The 20,535-nt window shown below is 49.4% G+C and overlaps 8 protein-coding genes across 8 annotated transcripts; 4 read left to right on the top strand and 4 right to left on the bottom strand.

Moving 5' to 3' along the window:
* Positions 1-2,179: 2,179 nt before the first annotated feature.
* J7T55_015146 (uncharacterized protein) lies at positions 2,180-2,572 on the bottom strand (the record flags this gene model as incomplete). The annotated part of the gene is made up of 1 exon (XM_053139354.1): positions 2,180-2,572. The coding sequence occupies one exon, from the start codon at positions 2,570-2,572 to the stop codon at positions 2,180-2,182; it is 393 nt and encodes a 130-aa protein (XP_052996876.1).
* A 956-nt stretch (positions 2,573-3,528) lies between these two features.
* On the bottom strand, positions 3,529-5,410 carry J7T55_015145 (uncharacterized protein; the record flags this gene model as incomplete). Its single annotated transcript, XM_053139353.1, has 5 exons — positions 3,529-3,748; positions 3,832-3,994; positions 4,074-4,370; positions 4,452-4,940; positions 5,008-5,410. The coding sequence occupies 5 exons, from the start codon at positions 5,408-5,410 to the stop codon at positions 3,529-3,531; spliced, it is 1,572 nt and encodes a 523-aa protein (XP_052996875.1).
* Positions 5,411-6,072: 662 nt separating this feature from the next.
* Positions 6,073-7,586, top strand: J7T55_015144 (uncharacterized protein; the record flags this gene model as incomplete). Its single annotated transcript, XM_053139352.1, has 4 exons — positions 6,073-7,092; positions 7,258-7,275; positions 7,357-7,388; positions 7,538-7,586. The coding sequence occupies 4 exons, from the start codon at positions 6,073-6,075 to the stop codon at positions 7,584-7,586; spliced, it is 1,119 nt and encodes a 372-aa protein (XP_052996874.1).
* Positions 7,587-9,049: 1,463 nt separating this feature from the next.
* J7T55_015143 (bc transporter) lies at positions 9,050-11,527 on the top strand (the record flags this gene model as incomplete). Its single annotated transcript, XM_053139351.1, has 2 exons — positions 9,050-9,067; positions 9,365-11,527. The coding sequence occupies 2 exons, from the start codon at positions 9,050-9,052 to the stop codon at positions 11,525-11,527; spliced, it is 2,181 nt and encodes a 726-aa protein (XP_052996873.1).
* Positions 11,528-11,867: 340 nt separating this feature from the next.
* On the bottom strand, positions 11,868-12,710 carry J7T55_015142 (uncharacterized protein; the record flags this gene model as incomplete). The annotated part of the gene is made up of 3 exons (XM_053139350.1): positions 11,868-12,106; positions 12,168-12,571; positions 12,643-12,710. 3 exons carry the CDS (start codon positions 12,708-12,710, stop codon positions 11,868-11,870), a joined length of 711 nt encoding a protein of 236 aa, XP_052996872.1.
* A 730-nt stretch (positions 12,711-13,440) lies between these two features.
* J7T55_015141 (Protein kinase-like domain protein) lies at positions 13,441-14,951 on the top strand (the record flags this gene model as incomplete). The annotated part of the gene is made up of 5 exons (XM_053139349.1): positions 13,441-13,593; positions 13,727-13,808; positions 13,894-14,241; positions 14,306-14,446; positions 14,497-14,951. 5 exons carry the CDS (start codon positions 13,441-13,443, stop codon positions 14,949-14,951), a joined length of 1,179 nt encoding a protein of 392 aa, XP_052996871.1.
* Positions 14,952-16,294: 1,343 nt separating this feature from the next.
* Positions 16,295-17,350, top strand: J7T55_015140 (uncharacterized protein; the record flags this gene model as incomplete). Its single annotated transcript, XM_053139348.1, has 1 exon — positions 16,295-17,350. The coding sequence occupies one exon, from the start codon at positions 16,295-16,297 to the stop codon at positions 17,348-17,350; it is 1,056 nt and encodes a 351-aa protein (XP_052996870.1).
* Positions 17,351-18,522: 1,172 nt separating this feature from the next.
* On the bottom strand, positions 18,523-19,470 carry J7T55_015139 (Ankyrin-1; the record flags this gene model as incomplete). Its single annotated transcript, XM_053139347.1, has 1 exon — positions 18,523-19,470. The coding sequence occupies one exon, from the start codon at positions 19,468-19,470 to the stop codon at positions 18,523-18,525; it is 948 nt and encodes a 315-aa protein (XP_052996869.1).
* Positions 19,471-20,535: the final 1,065 nt, after the last annotated feature.

Raw genomic sequence — 20,535 nt, 5'->3', positions numbered from 1 at the left:
CGGCTCGTTCCCAGCTCCCGCGCGGAGTCCCGAATGCCTTTCCTAACCACTCTTTGATTGTCCTATGAGGTACTGGACGCGATTGTGAAGTCACTCTGGTGACAATTCGGTCTGAAATCATCTCTGCCGACCGGGAGAACGATACATATGACGCCTCACCTTCACAAGCAAACTGTGGAGGGCATCTACAGTATAAATTTACACGGCAGAATCTCTGTGCGGCCTCTGGAAGGTATGTCTGAGGCCTGGTAATGTCTTTTAATCGTCATAAACCTACTCTTGAAGTCGACCGGAATTCAATGGCGCTGCTCGGGATAGATCCTTAATGTAAGATGATCGTGTAGTCTTTCGTTTGTTATTCTTATTCCCTCTGAACATGATAATTCAGTCTCTCCAGGTAAAGACGCTCATTTCACTGGCACCCTTGGAGGCCTGTTTCTAGCCGTGATGCGTGTAGGGGATTTCTCCCATGTCTAGCGAGCGGAAATGTGTTTTGGTCCCGTTGACGGTGTAAATGGAGAGTAGTGCAAATGCACTTTCGTCGTTTACATTTACGTGATCGACAGTGACTTTGCTGTCCAGTGCGACCTCCCATTTTCCCGGCTGGAGCTGGACAATAGTCACCCGCCCCTCGAGAACTCAGTCTGTGTGCCGGATGTGTGCTACGTAATGGGTCTGCAAAGGCTTTTCGTAATAAAGGGTCCACGCCGCAGAGCTTGCCACCAAACAAGCGGGGATTGCTTCTATTGCGAGGAAGGCAGAGGCCTACTGTTCTCTTGTTTTCACATGTCACACCATCCTCTGAGACCAAGGGCCTCTTCATGACCCGCAAGACAGCAGATGGTGTCCTCATGTATAGATAGTTCTTTGAGCTGCTGGAAGAAGACAACTCCGGTCCAGCTATGTCTCCGTAGAATAAATCGAGGCAGGCTCGCCTTGAAATGCTCTTTCATTGGAAATCTTATACGAGTCCTTCTTCTTACTGCTGTGTATAGTTCGATTAGTTGGCCTGGAGAAGGATGTTATCAGTGCATTTGATGCCGGGAGGAACGCTTGGATGCCCGTGATTTTATATTAGGAATCAGAGTGGCTCTTTCTAGATCGAGCAGTAGCTAAATAATATGCAATGTAATTGTCATCGGCCCAATGACGTGACCCTTGATGAGATTCTGATATTCAAGCATGTGACTGATCCAATCCCAACTAGAGAGCCAGGAAAACCAAAATGCGGAAGAATGTGATTTCGCAACAGTTTGCCAATCTTATCTATACCTCTGATTCTGTTGAGCCCTTGCCTTATCCGAGAGTGAGATGTCTTGGGCAAGTTTCTGTAAAGTTTCGAGTTTAATACCACGTTGTTGACTGATTCCCAGAGCCCAGGTCCTGTCTGCAGGAATGAAAGAATTTGTCAGGATCGCGTGTCCATGTTTCGATAAGATTACCATAAGGGCAAACAAGGTAACAACATTCACCGTTGTTTTAATACAGCCCTTACCGCAAATTCAATACTAAACATGGACTAATAAACGGTAATTTCGTGTGGTCGTGGTATTGCCGTACATAGCATGTCCTGCAAGATTAACGATATCGAGTTTATGGACCCCTTCAATGCTAATTTAAAGATTGACCGAGGTCCCGCCCTGCGGCGGTGAATAGCGGCTTTCAGGAAAGGTCAGAAATTATTTAAAAGAGGTGAAGAAACCATTAATGACAGAACCTCTACGCTATAAACAGGAATTATAATGAATATACCAGCAAAAGAACCACAACATCCTGTATCAGTGGCCAACAGAGTCATACATACAACCAAGCTCTGTACCAGATTGTGTTAAATAAAGCTGTAGCTATGACACACTGGTATTTCATATTGTGTTGTAGAAGATCATCCCACACATATTCTGCTCGCATATTGAGTTGTTTGGACCGGGCAAGCCATGCACCATGAACTGCTGAAGTCTGGGCAGTCCCAAGACTTGCCAAGACAAGGTCGCTAGATAAAGGCAGTCGAAAGGTTTGAAAGCATTAATCGGCCTGTTGGACCCAGGAGCTGCGTGAAATTGGATACGGGCTTTTTTCATCCGCCTGCCTAGCGCATGGAGTCACATGATGTCCCCTTGCCTTCGCTCTCCCGCTGTCATGGGCCGAGTTGCCGACAGAGCCAGCCTCACCCAAGCGACCCCTAAAAGATGAAGTAACGGTCGACATAGTAGCTCCCTGCCGGGCCACTGCAGCCTTCAGCCGCGTGGATTTCACGATTCCAGTCGGGACACGACTTGATGGAGCCGTCCGCATTCGAGAGGCAGAAGTTCCCTATCCCGGTCCCGCATCCCGTGAAATGGTACGAACAGCCATCAGGTGCCGTGAACCATCCATCATTGAGCTCGCACATGTCCTCTCCGTAGACACCCATGTAAATGTAATCGCATGGGTCGTCGCCGAGCACCCAAACTGCATTGTCGGCATGCCCGTCTGTGTAGTTGGCGACTCCATGACCGATGCCTAGAGTTGTTGTTTGAGCTAGGCTAGCTAAGCCATACACGGCCGGGAGAAGAGTGATAGAGGTCAACTTCATTGTTATGGCTGTTATGGGTTCTCATCAGTTGTTCAATCTCCATGAAGGCGGCGACCCTTACCAGTAATCTTGTTGATAATAGGATATGGTGCGTTATGGTCAAGGCTACTAAGACTTAATGGAAGCTCTCAAGTCATTTAGACGGTTTTCGGATGGTTCCTGTGTAGGTCAGATGGAGGGAGAGATCATCTGGAGCTAGGAGACATATTTATGTTAATCTGTGTTTTACGCATTCCCGACGCCGACATCCGTGGACAAGGGCTTACATGTATTTTCGGGAAACTAAATGTTGCAAAATGGCTCTCAAGGTGAGATCTGGCTGAAAATGTACTTTGTCAGTGTCGGTGAATGGATGACGGCTGACGGAATTTGTACGATGTCTCTCGAGTCGCACTGTTTTAAGTGATACAAAGTACAAGTTCACTCAGCGGGAAACTAACACCATTGGATGAAATTGTAGTCATGGCTTGAAACCCTTTTAACAAGATTCGCAGTCTGACAAAGAAGAAAGAGAGAGAGAGAGACGGCCCGACAGGCCAAGCAGAATGCCGACGACTTGAACGAAGCGCCAAGGCGGCAATGATGAGAACCAACGCGGCGTCGGGATTACCAGCCATATGAGTTTGAGCTCTCGTGATTAATAACTGCTGATGGTTCTTGTACTGCATTTGAAGTTTAATGGCTCGCAATAAGACGGTGGAACACGAATCAGTTCAGCTGCCATAGAGAACTGTTTAGTGAATTTTAGATTTACTTCTCAGTTCCTATTTTAGTTCTTAAATAGATGGGAAAGTAAACGCAGCTATTTGCGACTTGCCCCATCTGCGTGTCTACACCATCATCGATTCATCGCTCCCAGCTTCCCAACATGTCCTGACATCCGGCTTCCGATTTCTTCGCAAGAGATACCACACAAAATATGTTTTGAACGGCAAGATCCAACTTCGTATATAGATTTATGGCGTATCAGCCTCTTCAACGTGCGCGTTTCGCTCTTTTTCAATTGCCTCAATCGCCATCGCCTGCGTTGCTGCACACAAGAAGCCTTTGAATTTCCTAGACGGAACACGCTCCTCGAACATTTCATGAATCTCTTCCAGAGTACGACCCCGCGTCTCTGGTAGGAAGAAGTATATGAATAGAAATACAATCGCATTTGATGCGAACCATATATATCTGTATTTAACATGTCAATTGATGTGGAGATTTGAATGAAATTAAATAAAAGATTGTGGAAGGGTTTGGGGAAGGATGCGCACCCATATTTTGCACTCCATCCCAAGCTGGCAGGGTTAATAAAATAAGGAGCAGTAAAAATTCCAATCCAGTTGCCCAGGAAGTTCAGAGCTGTGGCGAGCCCAAAGGTATGAGCACGAAGGTGGTTGTTGGGATATTCTGCGCCTACCATCCATGCGTACGGCCCTAGCAATAGTAAAACAGATGTTAGAACAAATGTTAGAGATTTCTCATCCGAGGCATGACTATTCACAATCGAACCTACCGAAGGCAGTGTAAAAGAAAGTGAAGATTGCAATAAGACCGACTACAGCTTTGCCAGCTGTCTCGGTGCCAGGAGTTACAGTCCAGGTTATGGCAAAACTCAATTGCGTGAGTCCGCAAAAAGCAACCCCAATCATAAAGATGGCTCGACGATCGACCTTTTCAGCCCAAAAAAAGCTTGACAGAATCCCAAGCAAGCCCATGCACGTTATCATTGTAGAAAACTCAAAGGAGCGGTCTGCCGGAATTCCAGCTGTTGTAAGGAAATAAGTCGTGTATATCGTCAAGTAAGAGGATCCTGTTCAAAGATAAGTCAGAATTTCAGTAGGTATGAGGCAGTGGGGTGAGCAGGGAAAACAAAAATTATGTAGATGCCCACCTGCAGCACAATGGAAGCACACCACAGCAATACAAAGTAGCGTTCTTCTACGGTTGCTCTTGTTCCAAATCTCGAGCCATAGCTGCTTCTTATTCCGTTTGCTTTGATTCACTTGCTGCCTCGTGGAGATTCGTATCTCATTCAACTCTGCTTGAAAAGCTGCTTCCTCGATGGTACTGCTTCGTAATCTTCTCAAGGCTGACTCGGACCTCTCTTCCTTGCCATGTGCCATCAGCCACCGGGGGCTTTCGGGGAAGAAAATGAGCGAGATCGATTGGATCGTTGGTGCAATGAAGAAGAGTGCTAGGGGAATTCGGTAGGCATTCTTGTCCGCCATTTTATGTGTCCCATAGTCCACAGCCGCGCCTACAACGGATCCGATACTGAGTTGTGTTTGGTACACCGCGAACACGATACCACGCAGATGTGCTGGTGCTGCTTCGTTGATATAAACTTGGCCAAAAGTGAGAAACCAGCCCACGGATATGCCTTTTTGTTTTGCAGTCGTCAGAAGAAGCACATTAGGTTTGAGTAGGTAATGGATATAGGATCGTACCAAGTAAGAAACGCGCAAAGTAAAGCGGCCCCACCGTCGTAGTCCCCATCATGATTGCGGTCGAAATTGCGTTCAAAGCCGAGGCGGTCCAGAGACCATTCTTTCGCCCAAAACGGTTGCTGAATGGGCCTATCAAGAGTGAACCTACAAAGGTGCCAACAGTCATGAGCGACGATATAAGCTGCTGGACTGTAGTGTCGATCGCCCACGTCCGGGTCGTCTCGTCGAAATATCCGAAGACCTGAAGGAAACCCGGCATTGCCATGAAGCCGCCGATAAGTGCATAGTCAAGCCCATATTGGAAACTTGAGACGGTAATGACTGCGCAAATCGCGAGGCACTTGCTGTGGCTTCGGTAGTCGAGCTTAAGCGGGTTGCTTGAGATGACGGCGCCTGCAACCATCGCGAACTTTTGGTTGCTAAGCCCAGATGATTTGCTAAGTGATTGCAGATGTGAGATTCGAACCCAGAACAGACGATTGTTCAATGTTGAACTCAGAAGGCCACGGTCACCGGAGTCTGTGTCTTAGGAATAGCGGAAGACCTGGGCTGACTGCCGCCAGAAAAGACAGGGTGAACCTGCACAGGGGTCCGTGGTTTCTCCATATTGTCCCCTTCCAGCGAGCTTCAGTTGCTGACAGCAACTATAGATGGGTTACATTGATCGACCGCGTTTCCAGGTTTACTGAGATTCCCCGCACGCAATAGGCTGAAGGCGTTGCTGACTGCGTGAGGGTCTTGGCCCCTCTACATGAGGGCCTAATATGACCCGACTTGCAGCGAGCCAGGTGATCAATTGATGGGCGACTAGTTCAATACTGCCCCTCTTCCCCGCCCTATATTCGCTGCAGATCACCCATCAAGTAATGCAGTGTTTGTCTAGTATATTAACAGGTCCGTCTTGGCCCTAAGCGTATCTTCCTCTGGCAGCTTAACGCGAGGGATGCGTTCCCGAATTCGACGACATCGAGGTATCAAGAGGCGTGCAGTGGTTTCACTATCTTCGAGTCATCGAACAAGATTTCCTAGGATCACCCTCTGAGACATCTCTGAACGCAAAACGCGATGGGCTCTGTGAGACCCGAGAATTTGAGGCGTGCGCCAATGACTAAAGGGTCATCGATCGATCATCTGGAATATGTCGATGTGACTCCAATCATCGGCCGCGAGTATCCCACCGCCAGCATCAAAGACATTCTGACGGCAGCCAATGCTCAAGAGCAACTTCGCGACCTTGCAATAACTATTTGCGAGCGCGGCGTGGTCTTTTTCCGAGCCCCCCAAGATGATCTATCCATTGACGAGCAGAAATATGTGACCAACCTGCTCGGCCAATTGACAGGGAGACCAGACGAAAACGGCCTCCATGTTCATCCCCTTTACAACGACCCAAATAATGTGCCCATGGCTGATGGCACCACGGACAAGAATATGCAAGTCTTCTACGCAGACCAAAGGAGGGGGCCATATGAGCAGTTGCTAATAACTGTTAAAAGCTATGTGATCAACTCAGAAGCACAAAAGAAACTGTACGCAACTATGAAGAAGCGTCCTGGAAACTCTCCTGACGAGCCGCGAGAACTCGGACGTGAGTGGCACAGCGACAGTCTCTTCGAGACGTGCCCCTCCGACTTTTCATTTCTGCGGATGCAGGTCACGCCGCCCGCCGGAGGTGACACCCTCTGGGTGTCCGGCTACGAGTTATATGACCGTCTCTCGCCGCCCTTTCAACGATTCCTCGAGACTCTGACTGCGGAGTGTGCGCAACCCGTTTTCAAATCGGCGTGCGAGGCCGGCGGGTACCAAGTCATGTCACCACGTGGCTCACCCCTCAACGTGGGCTTTGAATTCGCGCCCCATCACCCGGTGGTCCGCACCCATCCAGTAACGGGGTGGAAGAGTGTGTTTGCGGGCGTGGGGTTGCATGTGTCGAGGATCGATGGGGTGTGGGCATACGAGGACCAGATGATTAGGGAGTATCTGATGCGGCTCATTACGCGTAACCACGACTGCGTCGCCAGAATGCACTGGACCAAAGGCGCCTGTGCGATATGGAGCAATGTCTGCACATTACATGCGGCCACGGTAAGTCTTCGATTCCATCTTCATTAGTACAACACTGTTCAAAGTTGGAGAGCCCTGGAATGCTAAACAAATGTCAGCCCGACACGCATCTCGGTGAGGGAATTAGATTGGGTGTTCGAGCGTCGGGGATTGGAGAAGTACCGTATCTCGATGCTGCGAGTACAGGGCGACGAGAGGCTTTGGGTATGCCTCGCTTCTAGGTTGGCAGGGCGCAACCCGGAAACGATATTCCAAACCAATCTGAATACCTGTCTAACGGATTAGTGGGGGGACGCATCCGCTCGTTTACAGCACCGGTAAGCGGTGCTGGGATCCCGCTCGTCACTCTTACGATATGTAGATAAATCTCGGTCATTAGTGCTACTTTTGTTCACCTTGTCGATCGCTATACTTCAGGTGTAAGTGTAAAGGCGAGAGATGAGATCGATGGCTAAATGCAGCTTAGAGATAATGGTGATGGATCCTGGTCGGCGAACTTGCCCTCAAAGGAGTAATGTACGATTTCATGATATCCTGCCGTGGCTGCGATCATGACGTGGTACCTTCTTCTAAAATATTGTCTGAATGAAGATGCGAGGTATGATCATGCACCATGCGGGTTCATAAAATTGGAGGCGGCTTCGCAGAATTACTTGCAGCCCTGAGGCGCTTCACTCGTGAAGCATGGTAACTTCCCCACTCGTCTGAGTTGTGTCATAGAGCGAAAAGCTGTAAGGTGATTGCAGGCAATTGCTCGGTGCTGTGCAATCACGTGTTGCGAGAGGGGATCAGAGTAGATCAGTTGAAGTTTAAATTGGCACTGCTGTCTATTGAGAGGGGAGCCATTCCCAGGGCCGCGGAGGTCCGAAGTAAATTAAAGCCTAGAGAGTTTGTGGGCGTTTATGTAAGCAATTCCCTGCCGGCTACCTTACAATTCAATCACTATCAGGTAAGACTGGCGGATGTCATAGTCCTGGTTCAGCGACACAACTAGACGGACACCGTCTGGGTGACAGCGCCCTGAGATCTCGGCTAGCATAAGGCTTCAAGCTTTTCTGAGCTCTGGAGCCCTCCGACTTGCTCTTTATGAGTCTGGCTAGTCTTTCAATACATCCGCATCTATAATGTAAATAACGATTTCTTTTATTAACGTATTCTAAATATGAGTTTCTGCACCGCCCAGTGACTCATCAACCTAACTGTGGCGGAAATTGGCCATACCTACCTTAGACGAGCAGTCTCGGACTATTTCAGAGTTTTCAATTCTGCTCATTCGTTGCCTCCTGAAGAGCTTTTCTACTGGATGAAGTGAGGACTCCAGAGTGAGTCATGGTGACTGCAACGTAAAGACTGGGACATTTTCAATGATTCACTAGGCTTTTTGGATGTGTCTTTACCCACGTCTTGGGCCATCTCTGGGCGCAGTGCGCCTCACGTATTATCAGAGGTCGTTATTGTTTTAGAGGACAGGATCTGCCGCAGCCCGCATTAGTATTAGCCTCGGTAGGGCGAGCATAATTTCAACGATCTAAAATAGAAATCGACATTTTTTTTAAGTCATGCGTTCCTACACGCGTCTGATAACCGATACGTCAAACAGTTCCTTTTTCCAATTGACGAATGTTCTCTTCGTTGCAGGTCAAGTTTGAGGAACATTCGTCTATCAACTTCTATCCTGAACGTCGCTTATTCCGACTTACCCCCTCGGTGACGCTTATGCACTGCCGCACTGTTCTATGACTAGACTAGGCGTGAGTCACTTTCAGCTGTTCAAGAATTGAGATGACATGAGCCCAACTGATTCTTGCACTCCAAAAAGGTTCCTACGCACTCGGTCAAAGACTGCTTTAAATAGTTGGGCAAACTGACGGGAGTGTCCGCTGCCAGTGAGGGGTTTTCTCACAATCGACACTGGCAGCGGTCCTGTCATCCTGATGTCAAATTGACCTTCATCTTGGACCCTCAAACACCCAGCAACATGCTCACCCACCTCCAGGTCTGCCAAGCCCTTCAGTACGGCTGCGCCTTAAGTATTTTCTCTCTGTTATTTATATCGACGTGGATTCGACATAGCAGCAAAGTTCAGGAGGAGACACGTATGTTAGCGCCCATACGTTACTCAACATCATTAAGACTTTTACTTCTTACTATTATAACTACGTACCTGGGAGAAGTTATTATCGCTGGATTTGAAGGTCATACTCTCGGCAATGGAACACCGCACGCCGTGCATCTCATTCTATCTTGCACTGCTTGGTCTAGCGCTTGGCTTGCGTCAAATCACTCTCGACAGATCCTCCGGGGAGCATCCGCCATCACATTTCTGTTCGAGATTCCATTGTTTGTTCTAGCCGCTTCAAATGGGCTCAGAACGTCTTGGAAGATCGCAAGCGTCTGCTGCCAAGCGGCCAGGCATTTAGCGATAATACTTCTGATTTTGACGGGCGTCACCCAAAAGCTTGCGACACGACAGCAGCTTGATGTGGAGGAAAGCGAGCCCTTTGTCCAAGCTCAGTCAGGGACTGGTCAGACCGGATATGGCAGTGTGCCATTCCATGGCGACACCGACTCGGAATTTTCCAGTCAGGATACCACGGGTAACTGTGGTTACGATAGCGGCAGTGACGACGACAACGACGATGACGATGACGATGCAGCTAGCATCAAGCGACGACGGGCGAAACGCCTCCAGGAGACTGGTGGATGGCTAGGATATCTCAAAGACTTCTCCCTTTTCCTTCCGTATATAATCCCGAAAAAGGATCGCAAGGTTCAATTTTCCATTCTCCTGTGCATCATCTGTCTCGCTGGAAGGAGAGCGCTCAACGTCTTGATCCCGGCTCAACTCGGTATCGTCACGAATCTGGTAATCGACAAGCAGGCTCCTTACGGTGCTCTGTTCGTGTGGCTACTTCTCGTACTCATCAACGACGACGCCGGCTTGGGTCTGGTCGAAGATATCGCCAAGATCCCCGTCAAGCAGTTCTCGTATCGACAGATCACTAACGTCGCTTTCAACCACGTCATGAGTCTCTCGATGGAGTTCCATTCCGAGAGAGACTCCGCGGAGATCATGAAGGCCATCGAGCAGGGGGAGTCATTAGCTAACCTCCTTGAAACCGCAATCATCGACATACTGCCCACAATCTTGGACCTCTTTGTCGCCTTCTGGATGCTTTACATCAAGTTCAATATCTATGTTGGTCTCACGATGCTCATAGCTGCAGGAGCTTTCATGTCGATGGAAATCTACACCTCGAGCACGAACATTGAAAACCGCCGTGTATCGAGCAAAGCCGAAAGAGAAGAGGCGCGGGTCCTGCACCAGGCCATCCAGGGCTGGCAGACCGTCAGCTATTTCAACATGTTCAGCTTCGAGAAACGACGCTTTGGGCGGGCCGTAGACCTACAACTTGAAGCCAGTCGCAGATATGCTGTCCGTGACGCCCTTGTCCAAGCGATGCTTGAGCTCCTGGCACCCATCACGTTCTTCACCCTTTCCAGTTTGATTCTGTATGACATATACAACGGGTGCGCTACCCCTGGCGATTTTGTGTTTTTCATTCAATACTGGGAGAGTCTTATTTGGCCCATGAAGTTCCTCTCTCACAATTACCGATACCTGATGACGGATCTGGTCGATGCAGAGAGACTGCTCAAACTGCTGCAGACCAAGTCGACCATCCTCGACAAGGACGACGCCGTTGAGCTGTGCAGTGTTAAGGGTCACGTCGCGTTTGAGAATGTTGGGTTCTCTTATGACCCCAGAAAGCCGACGATCCGGGACTTGAGCATCTCGGTCGCCCCAGGGCAGACCATCGCCCTAGTCGGCGAGACAGGAGCGGGCAAGTCTTCAACCATGAAGCTTCTCCTACGCTTCTTCGACGTCACATCGGGCCGTATCACCATTGATGGCCACGACATCCGAGACGTCACAATCGGCTCCCTTCGAGAAGCACTCGGAGTCGTTCCACAGGACCCCCTGCTCTTCAACGCAACCATCAAGGAAAACTTACTGTACGCGCGGCCTACCGCAACCAACGAAGAGATCTTCGAGGCCTGTCGCGCTGCTTCCATCCATGACAGGATTCTCACGTTTGCGGAGGGCTACGAGAGCCGCGTCGGCGAGCAAGGCGTCAAATTGTCAGGCGGTGAGATTCAGCGTCTGGCGATTGCGAGGGTGTTCCTGAAAGACCCACCGATTCTCATCTTGGACGAGGCGACGAGCGCAGTTGATACAGTGACAGAGGCCAGCATTCAGGAGGCTTTGAATAAGTTGAGAAATGGGAGGACAGCTTTGATCATTGCGCATAGGCTTTCTACAGTCGTGCACGCAGATAAGATCATTGTCCTTCATGATGGCGAAGTCGCGGAAGGCGGGACGCATCAAGAACTACTTGCGCAGGGAGGAAGATACAACGATCTATGGATGAGACAGGTCGGAGATGTTAGATGAAAGAAACTGGTGGGCCAAGAAGGGCTGCGTTCAAGGGATGTTGTTGCCTTCCGGAACATCAAGTATTAGACAAGGCGGATGAGAAGAGCATGAAGGTGATCGTATTTGTTCTTCGTAACTTTCTCGGTTTCTGCGCTTCTTCGTGAGACTAAAAGCACTACAGTGCATCCGAAGTGGCAAGGCGATTTTATCGTGTGAACAAACATTCGCAAATGACGCTCTCCAGTCTATACCAGAATTTAGGCTGGAACACTTTGTCCAAGAAGTTTGAAATGTCTCTAAACATCCTCATTCTCGACTTCATGGGTGCAGTTCCCTGTAAAATAATCTATAACATAACCTATGCATCTATACAAACACTACGGTGCCGCTTCCCGTCAGCTACATAAGCGTCTAGAACGACATCCGAGACGCTCCCATAGCCGCCCTGCTGGTCAATAATTTTGATACAATGCTGTACATGATCTCCAATCCACTTGCCGCCCCTTGATGTGCAATCATGCTCCTTACGCCAGTAGAACAAACAATGAGTGCGGTGCTCCCATCCTGTCGAGTGGAAAAGAGCACCAGGCTCGTCGGCTTGAAGCATGAGAGAAGTCAACACTAGGTTTTCAATTTCCCGCCAAGAAGAAGTACGTACCTAATGACGAAACCTCCTCCAAGGTGAGCAACTTGGTATGCGCCTGATCCGCCCAATACTCCCACGGCCCGTCCTCGTGTGCCAGGAACTCGGCCGTCAGGTCGTCGTCGCGGCAGTGCGGCGGGAGCCACGCTGAGCTCAGGGCGTCATACTTGCATCCCATTGTCTTGGCTTCCGCGATGGATTTACCGCAGTAGCAGGATTGCCTCCAGAGGCCGCTTGTGTCCTTGTTGTCGGTCTTGGCCTGGCTGGAAAGATAGAGAGTAAGCAACAAAGCGGACAGGCCCAGAAATCCGAGTGCTGCAAGCAAGATGTCCTTCACCAGGGGTAGTCTTCTTTGCAAGCATGACGATGCGCGCCCTAGGGGAGTACAGAAGTGCGACTCCTCGTCGTCAATCGAGTGCCTGGTCAAGTACCCGTCTTTAGCTAGTTTACCCAACCACATTTCATGCCCGAGAATGTGATTTGAACAAACCTCTTGTCAGTTCTAGCCCCTGGTAATAGACTATCACTGGAGGCATCTCTTAAGGCGAGGCCCGGCATCTTGAGGGACTTCAACTTTTTACTCGATCGAAGCGTTTAGAACAATTGAGCTGAGGCTGGACAACCAGCTTTGGCAGCAAGGTCAGCATGTGTGCAAAGTTGAGACTTTTGTGTGAATACCTCCAGAAAGGCGATCCCCAGCTTCGCCAGAGACTTTATTACAAGATAGCTTGTCTCGGGACTTGGATGACATAGGCAGAAAACTCTTGGCTTTCGACTTATATCTACAAACCTCGGAACATCTCTACGAGTCTCTTGAGTCATTAAAACCTGCATCCTTTCCGAAACCCTATGTTCAACGCACGAAGAATTCCGAACCGGAAATGCCTGCTGCAATTCCGGGCTCAAACTTTATTTCCGAGATCGAAACCTAACAGCACAAATCACCCGCCCCCAGCTGTGCGGCTTCAGGCATCTCCATCTATCCACACAGGTCAAATATGCGGGAATACTTCAACTGCTACAATCGACAGGTACAGGTTTTATTATCTGCCTTTTCCCACAGTCTCCTTCCTAATTGAGAGTCTGTATTCATTCATTTAGGCCCAACCATTTCTTCTTGTGCTCTTTTTACATGCGGTTGGTTCTGCGTACTCCTATCAGACGACATGGCAGGGTCCATTTGCCAGAACCTAGTCTTGTTTGGGTGTATCTTGGATTAGTGTCTAATTTAGGAGATTTTAAAACATATCGCTCTGTGCGGGTGTCAGTCAACCCCTCTTGAACCATCTTGCTGCCTTCCAAGTTCACCCGTTCGTTCATCCTGTCGCTCCAATGGTGCTACCAAGAGCTTCACCGGAGGATAACTGTGAACGTGAACCAAATGGGCTTTGAACGCCGTCTCACTGTGGTCCAGCAACTCCTCCATGGCCACGGGCTTCAGGTTGGTGATCAATTTTGCCGTGCGGCCACTGCCCTCTTACTAATTAGGCTCTCTCCCCCCCGCCGCCGCCGTCCCCCCCCCCCCACAGGCCTCTAACATCTCAAATCTGGCGTACGACGAACAGTACCAGTAGTCCTTCAACAACTACCTGTTAATAGTAGAGCTGGAAATACCGGCCCTCACCTCCACGTTCCCGGGAACGCAGCCTGGCACTTGTAAGGCTCCGCCTGACGGCGTATCTGTGCTGGTTATCAAGCTTAGCAACCCGGCGGCACGACGTGAACAATACCAACCGCGTAGCGAATGACATGGCGGCGCAGCACCTCGTGCGCCAGTTCATGGTGAATGCCGGGCTGGCTCCACTGGTCCCGGATGTCCATTCTTGGGCGCCGGCCGCGATTACTGACGTGGTCGACGAGAAGGGGTTTGGATGGATCATACCTGAGTTTCGGATTGGCGTGGACTTGGACTCGGAATTCTCCTCTCTTGCACTGGAGAATAAGAAGGATGTCATGGAGCAGATGGCCGCCGTTCTTGGGGCAATCCAAGTAGCGAGCTTGCCGGAAGGCGTCACCAAGTTTGGCGGCGGACTCAAAGTTCGACTCGAACGGGCACATTGTGAGCGGACGGTCGCCGTTTATGCAGGATGTGAGTCCCGCTGGCTCATACGCAATATGGAGAGCTGGCAAGCTGCGTTCCCAACTGGAACAAGCCGGCGAAAGCCCCATCATTCGGGGTTGGAAGAGCAACAGTGTTGCCACTAGGATCGGGACATTTCTGGCTAGCTGCGGCCCCGAAACAGTCCTCACTCAAGTTGACGTACACCGAAGGAACCTGATACACGGAGACCCCAGTGCGTGTGCGCCTCTTGTATCTGGCTAGCAGTGAACTAATTTCTCGCAGCGACGAACAACATGCTGTTTGACAAGAAGACCAAGAAAATCACCGCGGTTCTCGACTTTGACTTCGCCTCCGTCTCTCATCCCTTTGAAGGATTCATGTCCATGATTTTCAGCGACATCGGCGGCAACGTTGGCGACGAGGACACTGATATCACTCGGGCGATTCTCTCAGGAGACTTCACTACGCCACGAGAAGAACTAGACGAGGAATCTGCCAACGAGTGGAAGCTTGCCAAGACGTGGAATACCGTGTTTCAGGACAGTGCTGTACTTACTCCGAGCCAGATCGAGGGCATGGACAAGGTCCGCGACCTTATGCGGTTGCAGAGGCTCCTGTGCCCGTACCAACTAAGTAGCGTATCTGCGCTCGAGCAACTCGAGAATGAGAAGAAGGCCGGGCTGCGGGCGAAGGCGGAACCAGGCCTGTTGGAGTGGCTGGAGAAGCATGGTTCCTAGTAGTGATAGGGTTTTGAAATCGTATTCCTGCAGGAAAACATATTGATTACATTAGCGAGTTACCGAGTACAGAGTTGCGGGAAATTGATAGTGTTTGATAACGCCGTCACTAGAATGTGGGTAGTAGGCAAGGGCGACAAGCCGTATGGGCATATCAAGTAATATGATAATGTCTTATGGAAGGGCTCTTGAGCAAAAGCCATTTCGCAGTCTACAAGAGAGCTACGTGATACTGTTCTATATATCACAGGCTAGTCTCATGCAATGGTTCCTTGATCCTGTCAGAGCTTGCTGGCCGTCGGTTTCCGCACGGTCCTAAGCCGCTGGTACTGTACGTAAGCAGCATAGTTCGCCCTCTGGTGCTCTTCTGAACCCCCAAAACAGGGCACTCTGGTGCCGTCGTTCCGGTGGTTCATAATACTTCGGTCCATTACTCATCATTCGACGTTTTAGAAATGTACATTTGTTTTCCAACTCAGTTAGACGCGAGGGCGCTGCTGAGTATTCATCGACTTCTCCAAGACCGCACGTGTGTGTGCCCTTCGGGTTCAGCCGCTTTGGCGCAATTACGTCGTTAACATTTCAGCGGTCCGGCCTAATTTACAGAGGTGTTTGGATGTCGCCTAATTCGCAACGCTTTTTGACAACCGTAGATATCATTTTTACGCGACTGGACTGTCGGACAACCAACCCTTTGTCTCTACAAAGCCGAGTCAGGAAACGCTCGATGTAGACCACGGGCCGGCCCCCCTTTTTACTGATATTTTTAAGCTGCAATAGGCCGAACTCTATTCACTGGTTCACAGGCCACGTCAACAGTGACGAATGGAGAGCTTATGTGCGCTTTGAACCCTTGTAAGCAATTTTCTCCCGCTGGAACAAAGGGTCTGTCTTAAGCCATTCGAGGTCGCCGCAATATCATCGAGAACTTCCCATCTCCGATCGTGGAGACAGAGCTGTAGCTAAGTCCGACGTTCCCCCCACCCAGGTCCCCACAATTTTAACTACTGAATCATTTCACAGCATTGCTCTATACAATGCTTTCATAGTATAATACAAGGATAGCAGTATTGAGCAAGAATTTACGCAGAAAACCGTAAAGGAGGTCGGGAACAGTCATCATTTGAGAAGGATTCATATAACTTCTAGTATCGCACACTGAAAGGACATCAATTGTTAACTACTTGCGTTACTACAACGGTTTCTGGATACGCTCATTTTTGCTATTTTCAATTTCTCTGCGAGACCTGTCACTCGTTTGAAGGTCATCTGCATCCATTCATTTATTTGCTCCTTGTTTATCTGGTCATCTATGCGAAATCGCTGTGGGAAAATAAACAGCCATGTCCAAGTTCAACCAGTTTTTAGTAGCAGCTATTCTCGGGCTCTTCGGAGTAACTTCAGCTCTGCCGCAGTCCAACACGTTTTCACTCCCGAAGCGCGACACCACCTCTTGCACTGACCCAATTCAACGCAAACCATGGTCACAGCTCACCTCAGAAGAGCAGTCAGGCTACTTGAATGCCACTTTGTGTCTCATGAGCCTTCCTGCCACGCTTGGCATCGACGCCAGGGCGGAAAGCCGATGGGACGAGCTCCAGTGGGCTCACATCCTGCAAACCAACTGGATGCACAGCGATGGGCATTTTCTCCCCTGGCACCGCTACTATGTAACTGTCCACGCCCACATGCTGCGCGATGAGTGTGGATATACCGGATCAATACCCTACTGGGATGAGCCTACAGACGCAACCCTTACACACCTCAATGAGAGCGTCATGTTTCAGTCTGATGCTTTTGGCGGCGACGGTGAGCTCTTGGACGGGGACACAGATATCATCGATAAGTGCATCCGCGATGGGCCCTTTGTCAACCAGACCCTACGCTTGTGGTACAACACCTCCGAAACAACCGAATACTGCATCTACCGCAACCTTTCAGATACAGCACTGGCTAGCGGCGCAACTCAGGCTGATGTGGACACGTGCATGACCTACGAGAACTACACCGCAGCCTGGCGATGTTTCGCTGGCACAATACACGGACAGGGACATAGTGCCGTTCGAGGAGTTATGGGTCACGTTGCTAATGCTCCCGGCGACCCAATGTTCTTCCTGCATCACACTTGGCTAGATGCCATGTGGTGGAAGTGGCAGTCGCTTAATCTGACTTCACGATTGACAGATATGGGTGGGCCAGTGATGCCATCGGCCTCATTTCTCTCGAGGAATGCAGCGATGCCCACCCCGGGCGCAGAGTATCTGGATTATGATGGCGATGATGGAAATGTCACCACTCTGAATCACGTGCTATGGATGGTGGATGTTGCGAAAAATGTTACTGTTGCAGAGGTCATGGACGTGAGGGGAGATGTCGTTTGTGCCGAGTACGTGTACTAATGAGGGAATTATCAGGGGCCTAATCGTTCGCCTCCTCCTTGTTCCACAGCACTACTAGATTCCATCATATTGAGTGTACGCCATGGAGATTAAGAGGTGATGCTGACATACAGCAAACGTCTATCTCCGAGGATAGGACTGCTGTTTGTCGGCGCACTGGCTGCCAGTAGGAAGATAATATTAATTTTAAAGCTTATAGCTATTGGATACTAAAGTTGTATAAATACTTCTTGTTAATCAGTTCTTTAAAATATAAATGAAAGGCTTATCAAGCATTGAAGAATCAAATTATATAGAGACTGCTTTTCTTTTTCTTATAATAGCGCAAAAGGGGCAAGTGTAAAATTAGAGACAGCTATACATGGACTACCTGCAGTGTTAAAGCCTTTTATTGTTAAAGTTTGGTAACAACTACAATCAATGATTTTTCTATTGTTTTATCTTAGCAAAAAGAAGCCCTATTGAAACCATCATTGCTGCTTATATTGAATGAAAACTTGAGTAGACATGGATCCTTGACCATACCCTGCGACGGATTAGATTTCAGTCCGTTCTAGTGTTCTTCTGCTTATAAACGGAAAACGCAAGACCCTTGGTGTTAAGAGAGGGCTGTGTGTATATAATTAGCCAGCTTATCCTACTGGACTCAATACATCGTTGCATTAGCAGTCGATGAGTCGACCAAAAAGAGCGCTCCCGTGACGCCGTTGGTGTAAAAGTCGATTGATAGTTCCCCCCCTCGTTGGTTGAACAGTTCAGCATGTAAAATTGCGTGGTATACGGCTTATGATTTTTCTTAATAGGCATTGTTTGGAAACCAGATTTTGTGGTGATGAAAATAAGGCAGGTCAACAGACGGGTGGTACTCCTGTCCTAGCAGCTTTGTAGTTGGCGGTGTGTGTAAAACGTTGTGAAGTTTTGCACGTATATCGGCTAGCCGCTAATTCCCGTGGGCAACGTAAACCTGGAATATGTAAAGCCTGAACATTTTTATATTCATTCAAGTTCATCACCATGCACGTTGGTCTATTGTCTTGCTAACATGCAGTACCAGCAAAGAACGTTGCACCGAGAGGGCTGTCCTAGAAACATGATGCCCCAGAGAGCAATTTGTGAAGAGGCTAGTGACCACTCGTAGCCCCATCCACCCATCTCCAGTGATTTCCACAATGTTACGAATAGAACAAAATGGTGGTGTCGCGCTCCTCCAGTACTTGCGCAGGTGTCTTCCCATTCACATCCTTCAAATCACAGCGTGCCCCACTGTGCTCGAGCAACTCCATGACATCAACTCTGCCCTTGGTGGCGGCGAAATGCATCGGCGTCCAATTCTTCCAATTTGAAAGGGTCTCATTCAGGTCCGCGCCATGCTCTATTAGGAGGCGCATAGTATCGAGATGACCGTGACGCGCAGCGGTATGTATCGCACCAGTATGAGCGATGGGGAGACCGTGTTCCAACAACATCTTAGTCATGCGCGGACCTCTAGCCATCGCGGCGAGAGACAACAGAGACGAGTTGTAGCTCGCAAGTGTCCTGGATGGCCCAAGAGGATGGAATGGATCCGCCCCAAGCTCGAGCAGCACAGCGACCACATCGGGTTGCCTTCGTTTCACGGCCTCGTAAAGTGGCCGCCTACCGTCGCCGAGATGCGGGAAGTTGATGACGTTCGGATCTGCAGATGCTAGTGCCTTGAACACAGCAGCGTGCCCACCGTTGATGGTCTTGTTGATTGTCCATCTCGTTATGAGATCAGAAGCGTTCAGGCCTTGCTGTGTCGCAAAGGTGAGTAATGTGGACACAACATCAGCTTGGCCATTCCCGGCCGCTGCTGTCAGAGCCCGTGCAAGGTTTGACATTCGCATTGCCGAGACCTCTCGCGAATCGTTCGGACCTTGACTTGGACGAGCCACATAATAGATAGTGTGAGGTTTTTCGAGCATTATCTTGATCCAATGTGGTTGCGATAGCAAGCTCTTTAGGGCCGTGCCGTTGCCAGATGAGCTTGATTCAATCAGAAGGCGCGCGGCATCCTCGCCTATGAGCACGTCACCTACATCTCTAGGCGAGTTGTATAAGCTTGGTAATTCCTTTAAATCTGTCACGGTCAATTGCGCCATGGCTATGTGGCGGTGGTGGTGGTGGTGATAATGATAATGATTGAGACAATCCCTATGTCGTTAGGGCACGAAGGCTCGATTTGGCTGAAGAAATTTGTTGATTTCTGTTGAGGTTCGCCTATCAGAAAGAAAGGCAGCGGCAACGCAGCTGCCTGCGTGCTCTCGAAGCTATTTACAGTGTGGGCGGGCTGATAAGATAAGCTTATCGATAAAGGCCCTGTGGGTTCCGGTCTATGTACAGGAGCTCCGCTGGTTCTTCCCTTACGCGCTCATAAGATGAATAATTAAAGTCTTAATGTCCACTTGTAACAGCTGATATAAACGACCACTACAGCTAGTTACATGTGTTAAATCTAAAAGGCAAAAAGCATCTCAAAATCGTATCCTTTGATATATTTCGTTCTATGTCCCTGGAATCGCTTTGTCCGACAGATCAAGAAGAGGACAATCTTCAGGTTTCGCATAGTAAACAGCATCAAGATCCTTCATGATTTTGGATTTGACCCAACATGCGTCTAACAGACCCACAACTCGGGGTGGGAGTCTAAAACGCGTGCCACAAAAGCCTGGTTGCGTGAAAGCAGGCGCTGGCAGCGATTCGGCCCGGGCGATTCGGCCTTCTGGCTCACCGCATGATTCCGTAATTCAAGGTGTGGTTACACCCTTTTTTTTTGGGGCGTTAGTAGCTGATGTACTGCACAGTTTCCAGTCCCTTGCCTCTTCCTATGAATCTGAACACCATTGCATGTTCAGTGGTCCAAAGGCTAACATAACACTGGTCGATCGGGTCCATGTGATGACACCGACGGAATAGGCAAGCCAATTGATGTCGATGAGAAATGGGTTGGCTTTGTAGATGATTATGTGAAAGCCAGTACGTTTTCTGTGACGCTGTTTGCTCCGGGCTGAGGCGTTTGCAAAGCTAAAGACTCACGGCAGCGGTACCACCGGGCAACGAAGTGGAGGATATTGTGCAACATGGAACAAGCTACTGGAACAGAAAGGCTGAGATCTCGTCGTGAATGGAGGAAGCATCTCCTAAGTCGTACTTCTTAAAGGTACCAA

Source organism: Diaporthe amygdali (genome assembly GCF_026229845.1).
Source record: "Diaporthe amygdali strain CAA958 chromosome Unknown NODE_5_length_1802954_cov_64_987939, whole genome shotgun sequence".
NCBI lineage: Eukaryota > Fungi > Ascomycota > Sordariomycetes > Diaporthales > Diaporthaceae > Diaporthe > Diaporthe amygdali.
The sequence above is the reverse complement of the archived record's forward strand: the minus strand, read 5'-3'. Positions and strand labels throughout refer to the sequence as shown.